At 41.0% G+C, this 12,322-nt stretch overlaps 1 protein-coding gene across 9 annotated transcripts in view; it reads left to right on the top strand.

Moving 5' to 3' along the window:
* The window catches only part of NRF1 (nuclear respiratory factor 1), a 153,006-nt gene that overhangs the window by 57,438 nt on the left and 83,246 nt on the right, over window positions 1-12,322 (top strand). For all 9 annotated transcript variants that reach the window (XM_010378768.2, XM_030931839.1, XM_010378769.2 and 6 more), the window contains 2 exons: window positions 5,931-6,045; window positions 12,060-12,186. In XM_010378768.2, the coding sequence (XP_010377070.1) occupies window positions 5,931-6,045; window positions 12,060-12,186 (242 nt within the window). The remainder of the gene's footprint in view (window positions 1-5,930; window positions 6,046-12,059; window positions 12,187-12,322) is intronic.

Raw genomic sequence — 12,322 nt, 5'->3', positions numbered from 1 at the left:
GGGTTAATACACACCTCCACTTAAGGGAATTAGATGGCAGGTATGCTGTGTGAGAGGAGCAAGATACAGTTGTGATATAAGGATTAGGTGGGCTGGCGAAATATCCCCCAGCGCAATCACAAGGCTTACCATGCCGTTGTTGTAATATCGTAAGAGCTTCACGTGGATCACCGAAACCGGCATGAGCCTGGAATGCCTTGTAAGTCAGCACGAGGGTCCAGAGGAATCTGTAATTGGAGTTCATCTCTCTGGTTCCAACGCGGCAGGCTCCCGCGACGTCCGGAGGAATTTCTTCCACTTTTACTTTCGGCCGACTTTAGTGCCTTCTTCCTCACTTCTTCCCCCATGTCCAGGTCCCTGTCCGGGCGCCAGGTGTCCCGACCTGCAGGACAGTCGAACAGACCCTGGAAGGGGGAGTGGGAATGGAGGAGACAAGAAAACATGAGAAATGGAGACAAGATAAATAGCCTGATCAAGTCTCGTTTAATGGCGGCGGTGCAATGCCTTATATAGGCTGGCAGGGAAGAGGAGGGGCTCAGAGCAGGCGGGGAGGAGAATAATGAGAGACGTCACCAGGCGCATGCTCGGTAGACTTAGTCTTTCCCGGGCATGGGAGGTTAACTAAGCGCGGGCGGGAAAAGTTCGCGCGCGGGTAAAGTTGATGATGAAGAACCAGGAAGTGCGCCATCTTGTCTCCACAATGCAGGAGCTTAAGCAACAGAGGCCGCGGCAATTTCCGGGCCTCACGGCTCCGGACACTCCGAGGCTCAAGCGATCCTCCTGCCTTGGCCTCCCAAAGTGTTGGGATTACAGACGTGAGCCACTGGACCTAGCCCTAGAGGACTTCTTTTTAAACAAAATTGGATTTATTATTTCATTTTCTTTGAAATGATAAGAGATAGGGTAATAAAGAAGTGGAGAAAGATTCACATGGTCTATAGACATAATTAGTATCTTGAGAGTGATAGTTTTGGTAAATTGTCCAGCAAGTAGAAAATACTTGAATATTTGAATCATACAGAGAAGTATCAAGGTTGACGTAACGAATGCATGTGTGCCCACTGCCCAGCTTTTCAGTTATTACTGCTTTCACATGTTTGCATCAAATGTTTTTTAAGAAATAAAAAGTACAGGCCGGGTGTGATGGCTCATGCCTGTAATCCCAGCACTTTGGGAGGCCGAGGCGGGCGGATCACAAGGTCAGGAGATCGAGACCATCCTGGCTAACACGATGAAACCCCGTCTACTAAAAATACAAAAAAATTAGCCAGGCGTGGTGGCGGGCGCCTGTAGTCCCAGCTATTCAGGAAGCTGAGGCAGGAGAATGGCTTGAACCCGGGAGGCAGAGCTTGCAGTGAGCTGAGATCGCGCCACTGCACTCCAGCCTGGGCGACAGAGCGAGACTCCATCTCAAAAAAAAAAAAAAAAAAGAAAAGAAAAGAAATAAAAGAAAAAGTACAGATGTGATTGAAATTCTCAGTAGAACTCTTTTAAATCCTGCTCCTTTCCCTCCCTCCCTCCACTGGGGTAACCAGTATTCTAGATTTGGTCTTTGTCATTCTCTTGCATTTGTCTATATTTGCTGTTATGTGTCTGTATGATTAAACAATACTTAGCATTGTTTTGCATGTGTTAAATTTTATATTAATGGTATCACTCTGATACTATGTTTCTGTAATATGTTTATCTCATTCAACATTTTTCTGAGATTCACTCATGTTGATAATGTGGCTGTTTTTATTTTAACTGTTATTTGGTGTTCCATTCATTATCTGAATATTTCTTTCTCCGTTGTTGTTGTTTTTTTGAGATGGAGTTTCACTCTGCTGCCCCGGCTAGAGTGCAGTGGCGTGGTCTCGGTTCACTGCAACCTCTGCCTCCTAGGTTCAAGCAATTATCCTGCCTCAACCTGGAGTAGCTGGAACTACAGGCACACACCTCCATGCCTGGTTAATTTTTGTATTTTTAGTAGAGATGGGGTTTTGCCATGTTGGCCATGCTGGTCTTGAACCTCAAGTGATCCGCCCACCCCAGCCTCCCAAAGTGTTGGGATTACAGGCATGAGCCACGGCATCCAGCTTGAATATTTCACATATTGGTAGATACTCAGGTTGTTTGTAATTTTTTCTATTTTGACAATGTACCACAGTAATACATTTTACATTGTGACCCAGAATAAATGAATACACATATAGCCAAAACTACAATTTTTAATGAGGTAATACCCCTACTGCAAATTATATACTCTGCGATATGTTCTACTCTGTTCTATTTTATTAGAAAAAAGTGCACTCGACTGGGCACGGTGGCTCATGCCTGTAATCCCAGCACTTTGGGAGGCCCAGGCGGGTGGATCACCTGAGGTTGGGAGTTCGAGACCAGCCTGACCAACATGGAGAAACCCCCGCCTCTACTAAAAATACAAAATTAGCTGGGCATGGTGGCACATGCCTATAATCCCAGCTACCAGGGAGGCTGAGGCAGGAGAATTGCTTGAACCTGGGAGGCGGAGGTTGCGGTGAGCCGAGATCGTGCCATTGCATTCCAGCCTGGGCAACAAGAGTGAAACTCTGTCTCAAACAAAACAAAACAAAACAAAACACTCATGAGCCACTGAAAGGTCACACTAGCTGTAGCTTGAAAAGTACTACTGGAGGATATACCCAGGAGGGGAATTGGAGAGCCAAAGATGTCCATTTTCAACTTTACTAGATATTGCTAAATGTCTTTCCAAATCGTGTTCATTTACATCCCCACAAGCAGTGTGCTGTAATGCCTGTTGCTTCTCATTCTCACCATTGGTGTTACCAGTCTTTTTCATTTTTGCCAATCTGGTAGGTATGAAATGGCATCTCAGTGTTGGTTTAATTTGCATTTTTGAGCAAGAGGTTCCAGCCAGTGCAGTAAGACAAAGTAGAGCACCATTTTCGATCTTTATTGACTTCTCAATTTTCTTTATTTGCCTATTTCCTGTTTATACCTTTGCCCATTTTCCAACTCAGTTTTTTGGTCTTTTTTCATATCAATTTGTAGAAATTATTGATATATATTTTGCATTCCTTTCCCAATAATATGTAATATGTAATTATTTTAATATTACATTTAATATTACATATTATGTAATCTGGGAGGCGGAGGTTGCAGTATGCATTTTTATGCATACATAAAAATAATATGTGATTATTTTCTCCCAGTTTGTTGCCCACCCCATTTATTTTATTTTTTTGTTCATGAAGGTTCTTATTTATATTATTGTGAAATTTATTAATCTTTTACCTTATGGTTTATCTTTTTGGGATTTTGTTTAAGGAATTCTTCTTAACTCTGACTTTATAAAATATACTAGTTTATTGTAGAAATTATAATTTTTTCAAATTTTCATTTTTAAAGGTATTTATTGATTTATTAGAGATAGGGTCTCAGTCTGCCCCTCTCTTGCCCTCCCTACTCCTCTTTCTTTTTTTGATACGGAGTCTTGCTCTTTCACCCAGGCTGGAGGGCAGTGGTGTGATCTCAGCTCACTGCAAGCTCTGCCTCCCAGATTCAAGCGATTCTCCTGCCCCAGCCTCCTGAGTAGCTGGGACTACAGGCATGCACCACCACGCCCAGCTAATTTTGTATTTTTAGTGGAGATGGGGTTTCATCATGTTGGTCAAGCTGGTCTCAAACTCCTGACCTCAGGTGATCCTCCCGCCTCAGCCTCCCAAAGTGCTGGGATTACAGGCATGAGCCACTGCGCCTGGCCAGAATTTGAGTTTCATGAGTATATACATTTTTAAAATTTATTGAATGTATACTTGGATTTGTACACTTCATTATATGCAAATTTTACCTCAAAAGAAAAAAATTGTAAAATATTGAACTCTAGCTGATGCTGTGCCTGCTGAAGTATTTAGGGGGATCATATTGATATTCGCAGTTTGCTTTGAAACACATTGAAAAAACCTCAATGTGAGTTGATGAATGGATAGAAAGATGGATAGATATGTATAATAAGATGTTAAAATTCAACTTTGCACATATGTTTTGAAGTTTTTATAATAAAATATTGGACTCCTACAACTCAGCTGCAAGAAACCAAATAACTCAATATAAAAAATGGGCAAGGGACTCGAATAGACATCTCTGTAAAGAAGACATAAAATCACCAACAGGTTAGATGCTCAACTGTCATCAAAAATATAAAAGATAACTGGTGGCGGTGAGGTCATAGAGTAACTGGAACCCTTATATACTGTTGGTGGGAATGTACAGTGGTCCAGTCGCTATGGAAAACAGCATGGAGATTCCTCCAAAAAATTAAAACTAGAATTACCATATATGATCCTGGCGTCTCACTTCTGGGTATTTATCCAAGAGAATTGAAATCAGGACCCCAAAGAGATATCTGCACTTCCTTGTTCATTGTTGTGTTATTTACAATAGCAAGATGTGAAAATAGCCTAAATGCCCATCGGTGGATGAATGGCTAAAGCAATTGTGATCTGCATGTACAATGGAACATTATTCACCCTTAAAAACACAAGGGAATGCTGTCATATGTGACAACGTGGTTCCACCTTGGGGATATTATGATAAGTGAAACAAACCTGTCATAGAAAGACGAACACTGCATGATTGTACCTATAGAAGGTATCTAAAATAGTCATAGAAACAGAGGAGAATGGTGGTTGCCAGGGTCTGGGATGAGGGACAGATGGGGAGTTGCTCTTCAGTGATGCAAGGGGAATAAGTTCTAGATAGCCGTACAACATTGGGCTTATAGTTAGCAATGATGTATTGTACACTTTACATTTTAAGAGAGTAGATAACATGTTGAGTGTTCTCACCACAATTTTGAAAAATAAATAAAATGTTGGGAAATGCAGCAATAAAATTTTTTCCATAACAGCTATTTATGATGGAAAGAAAGGGAAAAAGCAGTCATTTATTTTTTATTTGCTTTGAGGTTCTTTAGAGGGGTTTATTTAAGTCAGGCTGATTATACTACTAACAACATGTAGAAAAGTTCATTTAGGTTTACAGGGAGGCTTATTTTATTTGAGCCACTTAGAATATATATGCCAATATACAGATGAGCAATTAAATTTAATTTTTATTTAAGCCTTTTACAAGATTCACAAGTAAAGATAAAGGTAACATGCCTTTTAAAAAAGATTGTCTTTGATATGTTGAGGTCCCAGGAATCAGAGACTTCAGCAGTTACTTAGAGTCTACCCTCCATCTACCCTTCAAAAGACAAAACAAGGCATTATACATTAGTTTCAGGGCAAGCCAGACTAACTTTTATTAACATTTTCTCAGAGTGGGAAAGTTATCTCTTTTCTGCCAGAATGCCTTCATCAACTTGACCTTGTGTTGAACATCTCCATTTTTGGCACAATTCCCAGATATACAAGAAAATTTTTTCAATTAAGATGGTATTCATTCAGATACTCCTTTAGGTGTTGTTGGAGTTCCAAATGTGAGTGATTATCTCCAACTTCCTTAACTTGGCAGTGTCTTGGAGTAATGGAAACAGGGACACAGGGATAGAAGTAAAATCTGTAAATTTTTTCAATTTTGGCAAGCTTTTCCTCTTAGTGCTGCAATTTTTCCTAGCACCTCTAAGAATATTGCCTTAACAGTATGGGCATGCTGGCAAAACAAAGCAAAACAAAAACAACATTATACAAAATTCAAACTGGTGTGTGGTGGGGAGGTGTAAGTCATTTGCTTTTTTATAAGATTCATTATGTGTTTTATTGGTAAATCACAATATGAATCATGTTAAACAATAGTGAAGTATACTGGTAATATCAGGACCATTCTGTATTTACTGACAACATATTGGGAAAGCAGTGCTACCTTTTTTGTACCTTTTTAATTGTTTCTGTCTTGAACAGTTTACAGGCAGCTGCCTAATCTCAGCACATACGTTATTATTTCAGGTCCTGTGGGAATGGCCGCTGCTGCTGCTGTGGCAACAGGAAAGAAACGGAAACGGCCTCATGTATTTGAGTCTAATCCATCTATCCGGAAGAGGCAACAAACACGTTTGCTTCGGTGAGGGCTCCCTTATCCGTATTATTACTATTCCTCAAATACTTCCTGTGGATGACAGACTTAGAACATATATGATTAGGTTTGTCAAGGATGCTTGGTTTGATTCCTTGATGACAGATGTAGACTTAAAAGTATTCTTACAAAATTAAATACATGAAAACAAAGAAATATGATTTAACAGATATGTAATATCACATTAATCCATTCAGAAAAGTTGTATGCCTGCTATGTGCAAGCCATTGTTGTAGACATTGGGCATAGAAGAGTGAACAAAACAAATTGCTTTAGAGAGCTTGTATCCTGCTAGAAGGGGGAAAGAAAAAAAACAATGTGCAATATGTCAGGTGATGATAAGTGCAATGGGAAAAAAAATACAGTGGAGTAAGGAAAATAGAAAAGTCAGGAGGTAGGGGGATATAGTCATTTTTCTCTTTTATGAGGATGGTCTGGGAAATGCTTTTTGATAAGGCAGCCTTTGAACAGAGACTTGAAGACGCTGAAAGAGCATACACGTTGATACTGAGGGGAAGAACATCTCAGGCAGGGGGAGTATCAAGAACAAAGACCCCAAAGTGGGAACGTGGTAGTTGTTTTTGAGGAACAACCAGGGAGATATGAGAAGATGTTCGGAGTAGTAGAGAAGAGCCACTCCAGGAGATCTTTTTTTTTTTTGGTAGATGTGGTCCTGCTATGTTGTCCAGGCTGGTCTGGGACTCCTGGCCTCAAGCAATCCTTGTGCCTCATCCCCAAAATGCTGGGATTACAGGTGTGGGTCACTGCACCTGGCCTAGGAGATCTTATAGTCCAATATCAGGGGCTTGACTCTTACTCTGAGTGAGATGAGATGTCAGTGTAGGCTTTTGACTAGAGCAATGGTATCATCTTACTTACATTTTTAAAGCATCACTCAGGCTACAGTGTTGAGAATAGAATCTGGGGATGCAAGAATGGAATCAGGGAGACCAATTAGGTGGTGATTATAGTAATCTAGGCCAGAAATGATAGTGTCTTAAAATCAACATGGCAGCAGCATGGGTAGTAAGAAGTGATCAGGTTCTAGATGTATTTCAAAAGTCAACTCATCATGATTCGTTGACGTGGAGTGTGCGAGAAAAGAAGGAGTGCAGGGTGATTTTTGGTCTGATTACTAGAAGGATTGTGATGGCATTTACTGGAGAGGGAGCAAGCATGACAGTGAGGGTGAGACAGAATCAGGAATTTGGTTTTGGACATGGTAAGTTTGTGATGCCTCTAACCATTAAGTGGAGATACAAAATAAGCAGTTGGATATGTGAGCCTGGAATTCAAATGAGAGGCCTTAACTGAAGATGATATAAGCATGTAAGTAGTATTTAGAACTAGGAGACTGGATGAGGTCACTTAGGCAGGGAGTATGGACTGAGGCCTGAAGCGCTCCACCTTTTGGAGGTTAGAGAGATGAAAGGAGCCAGCAAAAGAGTCTAAGAAGCAACCAGTGAGTCAGGAAACAAACCAAGAGAGTGGTATCCTGGAAACCAGGTACAAAAAGTGTGTCAGGAAGGAGAGCATGTGGTCAGCTATCAAATGCTTCTGACGGGTTGAAAAAGATGCCAACTGACCATTAGATTTAGTAACATGGAGTTCACGATTGAAGTTGACAAGAGTGTATTCAAAGGAGCAGTAAGGGTGAAAAGATTGGAATAGCTTTAAGGGAGAATGGAGAGAGGAGAATTAGAGACAGTGAATATAAACCATTGTTTCAAGGAATTCCATCAGATTTCTTGTTTGGTAAGTGGTCCTTTGCTCACACATTTCAGAATTATGAAATGTAGAACTTTGAAATCATCTCCCATGATTTCAGAGGGAAGAGGCTGTGTTTCTGTTTCATCCATTGTTACTATGTTTTAAAAACCTGTTTTTGGGTTGATGGGTGCAGCAGACCACCATGGCACAGGTATACCTTTGTAACAAACCTGCACATTCTCTACATGTATCCCGGAACTTAAAGTAAAATAATTTTTTTAAGCCGTTTTCAGCTGGGCCCGGTGGCTCACACCTGTAATCCCAGCACTTTGGGAGGCCAGGGTGGGCAGATCACCTGAGGTCAGGAGTTCAAGACCAGCTCGGCCAACATGGTGAAACCCCATCTCTACTAAAAATACAAAATATTAGCCAGGCATGGTGGCAGGCGCCTATAATCCCAGCTAATTGGGAGGCTGAGGCGGGAGCATAACTTTAACCCAGTAGGCGGAGGCTGCAGTGAGCCCAGATTGCACCACTGCACTCTAGCCTAGGCGACAGAGTGAGACTCCATCTTAAAAAAAAACTGTTTTCATTTCATCCTCACTTGTGAAATACTGTAGGACTGAGAATAATTGTTTATATCACAATGAAAATCTGAAGCTACAATGTTTTAAAAGCATAGGTATACCTTGGATATTGCAGGTTTGGTTCCAGACAATAAAGCAAGTATCACATAAGTCACAGAAATTTTTTGGTTTCTCAATGCATAAAAAAGTTACGTTAACACTCTACTCTGTTAAGTGTTGCAATGGTATTATGTCTAAAAAAAAAGCAATGTACATACCATAATTTTAAAATCCTTTTTTTTTTTTTTTTTTGGAGACAAATTCTAGCTCTCTTGTCCAGGCTAGAGTGCAGTGGTGCGATCATGGCTCACTGCAGCCTCCATCTCCTGGGCTCAAGTGATCCTCTCACTTAGCCTCCCAAGTAGCTGGGACAATAGGTGCATGTCACTATACCTGGCAAATTTTTTCTTCTTTTTATGAAGACGGGGTCTTACTATGTTACCCAGACTGGGCTTAACCTCCTGGGCTCAAGCAATCCTCCCGCCTCAACCTCCCAAAATGGTGGAATTACAGGCGTGAGCCACTGGGCTTGACCACTAAAACACTTAATCGCTAAAAAGATGCTAATGCTCATCTGAGCCTGCAGTGAGTCATCATCGTATTGCTGGTTGAGGGTCTTACCTCGGAGTTGATGACTGCTGACTGATCGGGGTAATTGTTGCTGACGGTTGGGGTGGCTGTGGCAATTTCTTTTTTTTTTTTTTTTTTTTTGAGACGGAGTCTCGCTCTGCGGCCCAGGCTGGAGTGCGGTGGCCGGATCTCAGCTCACTGCAAGCTCCGCCTCCCGGGTTTACACCATTCTCCTGCCTCAGCCTCCGGAGTAGCTGGGACTACAGGCGCCTGCCACCTCGCCTGGCTAGTTTTTTGTATTTTTTAGTAGAGACGGGGTTTCACCGTGTTAGCCAGGATGGTCTCGATCTCCTGACCTCGTGATCCGCCCGTCTCGGCCTCCCAAAGTGCTGGGATTACAGGCTTGAGCCACCGCGCCCGGCCTGCTGTGGCAATTTCTTAAAAATAAGACAACAAATTTTGCTGTATCGATTGACTCTTTCTTTCATGAACGATTTCTCTGTAACATGTGATGCTGTTTGATAGCATTTTGCCCACAGTAAAACTTTCAAAATTGGAAAATTAATCCCCTCAAACTCTGCTGCTGCTTCATCAATTCAGTTTGTGTCATATTCTAAATCTTTTATTGTCATTTCAACAGTATTCATAGCATCTTCATCAGGAGTAGATTTCATCTCAGGAAATTGCTTTCTTTGCTCATCAATAAGAAGCACCTCTCATCCCTTCAAATTTTATCATGATATTGTAGCAATTCAGTCCCATTTTCAGGGTCCACTCTTAATTCTGGTTCTTTTACTTTTTCTACTGCATCTGCAGTTACTTCCTCCACTGCAGTGTTGAACTCCTTAAAGTCATGCATGAGGCTTGGAATCAAATTCTTCCAAACTTCTATTAATGTTGATAGTTTGACCTCCTCCCATGTACTTGTACATGAATTACAAGTACTCTTAATGGCATCTTGAATGGTGAATCCATTCTAGAAGGTTTTCAATTTATTTTACCCAGATCCATCAAAGGAATCATTACAGTAGCTGTATCCTTTCAAAATGTATTTCTTACTTGGATGTTGTCTTAGCAGGCATGAAAACAGCGTTAATCTCCTTGTACATCTCCGTTAGAGCTCTTGAGTGACTAGGTGCATTGTCAATGTGCAACAATAGTTTGAAAGGAATTTTTTTTTTCTGAGCAGTGGGTCTCAACAGTGGGCTTAAAATAGTCCATAAACCATGCTGTAAACAGATGTACTACCATCCAGGTTTTATTATTCTGTTTACAGAGGACAGGCAGAATAGATTTAACATGATTTTTAAAGGACCCTAAAGTCACTAGCTGCATTAGCCCCTAACAAGAGAGTCAGCCTGTCCTTTGAAGCTTTGAAACCTGGCATCAACTTCTCTCTAGCTAGGAAAGTCCTAGATGGTATCTTCTTCCAATAGAAGGCTGTTTTGTCTACATTGAAAATCTGTTGTTTAGTGTAACCACTTAGCTAGATCATCTGGATAACTTGCTCCAGCTTCTACATCAGCACTTGCAGCTTCACTTTGTACTTTTATGTATTGGAGATGGCTTCTTTCCTTGAACCTCATGAACCAACCTCTGAAAGAGTCAGGGCTTTGCTCTGCATTAGGCTTTGGCCTATGGGATTGTTATGGCTGGTATGATCTTTTATCCAGACCACTAAAACTTTCTCCATATCAGCAATAAAACTGTTTTGCTTTCTTATCATTTGTGTGTTCATTGGAGTAGCACTTGTAATTTCCCTCAAGGACTTTCCTTTGCATTAACAACACGGCCAACTGTTTGGCACAAGCGGCGTTGCTGTCAGCCTGTCTTGGCTTTTGACATGCCTTCCTCACTAAGCTTAGTCATGTCTAGCTTTTGATTAAAAGTGAGAGATGTGCGACTCTTCCTGAAACTTGAACACTTAGAGGCCATTATAGGGTTATCAGTTGGCCTAATTTCAATACTGTGTCTCAGGGAACAGGAAGGCCTGAAGAGAGGGAGAGAGGCAGGAAACAGTTGATCAGTGGGGCATTCAGAACACACACAACATTTATCGGTTAAGTTTGCCGTCTTTTGTGGGCACTGTTTGTGGTGTCCCAAAACAATTAAAATAGTAACATCAAAGATCACTGATCACAGATCACTATAACAGATTATAATCATAATGAAAAAGTTTGAAATATTACTAGGGTTACCAAAATGTGACACAGAGACATGCAGTGAGCACATGCTGTTAGGAAAATGGCGCTGATGAACTTGCTTGACATAGGGTTGCCACAAACCTTTGTTTTAAAGAAAGATCCCAAACAGTGTCTGTGAAACACAAAGTAACGAAGCACAATAAAACTAGGTATGCTTGTAGTACTTTTGAACAAAATTATCTCAGTGAGATATAAACAATATCAATAAAAGGTAGTAAAAGCAAAGCATTTGAGCCCCTTTTATTAAGCATGGAGATGATACAATAAATTTTGTAAGAGCACATCTTGGTTGTAATTTTTTTTTTTTGAGGCAAAGTCTTGCTCTGTTGCCCAGGCTGGAGTGCAGTGGCACCATCTTGATCCACTGCAACCTCCACCTCTTGGATTCAAGCAATTCTCATGCCTCAGACTTCCAAGAATCTAGGATTACAGGCATGTGCCACCAAGCCTGGCTAATGTTTTTGTATTTTTAGTAGGGACGGGCTTTACACCATGTTGGCCAGGCTGGTCTCGAACTCCTGGCCTCAAGTGTTCCGCCCGCCTCGACCTCCCAGAGTGCTGGGATTACAATAGAAATGAGCCACCGTGCCTGGACAGTTGTAATCTTTATAATTTTAAGTAGTAGTAAGTGGTGTTATCAGATCAAGAAGAATTATACCATGTTCCAAATTGTGTCGTGGTTATGTCCCAAGGCAAAACCTTCAATTGAGCCTTCTATCAGTAGTCTTTAAGAAAAAGGTATGTACATATTTCTGCTGATCCCCTTTTCACATTTTACGTAAAAGAAAGCATATCTGATCAGAATAAACTGTCTTAAGTCATTTGTGTCTATGTCACTATAATTTCCATCTTTTTAGAACTGTTTTTATTCTTGTTTCCTTTTCTGATTCAGGAAACTTCGAGCCACATTAGATGAATATACTACTCGCGTGGGACAGCAAGCTATTGTCCTCTGTATCTCACCCTCTAAACCTAACCCTGTCTTTAAAGTGTTTGGTGCAGCACCTTTGGAGAATGTGGTAAGTCACAACCAAGCTGTTCTCGCTTGCCCTTTGTTTTCTGTCAGCTGCTTCCATTCTTCTGATCCTCTGTCAAGAATAACAGTTAGCATTTCTGTTACCCCCTAATTCAGGCATGGGAGAGGGGACTAGTTTT

This window comes from Rhinopithecus roxellana, chromosome 6 (genome assembly GCF_007565055.1).
Source record: "Rhinopithecus roxellana isolate Shanxi Qingling chromosome 6, ASM756505v1, whole genome shotgun sequence".
NCBI classification, from domain to species: domain Eukaryota; kingdom Metazoa; phylum Chordata; class Mammalia; order Primates; family Cercopithecidae; genus Rhinopithecus; species Rhinopithecus roxellana.
The sequence above is the reverse complement of the archived record's forward strand: the minus strand, read 5'-3'. Positions and strand labels throughout refer to the sequence as shown.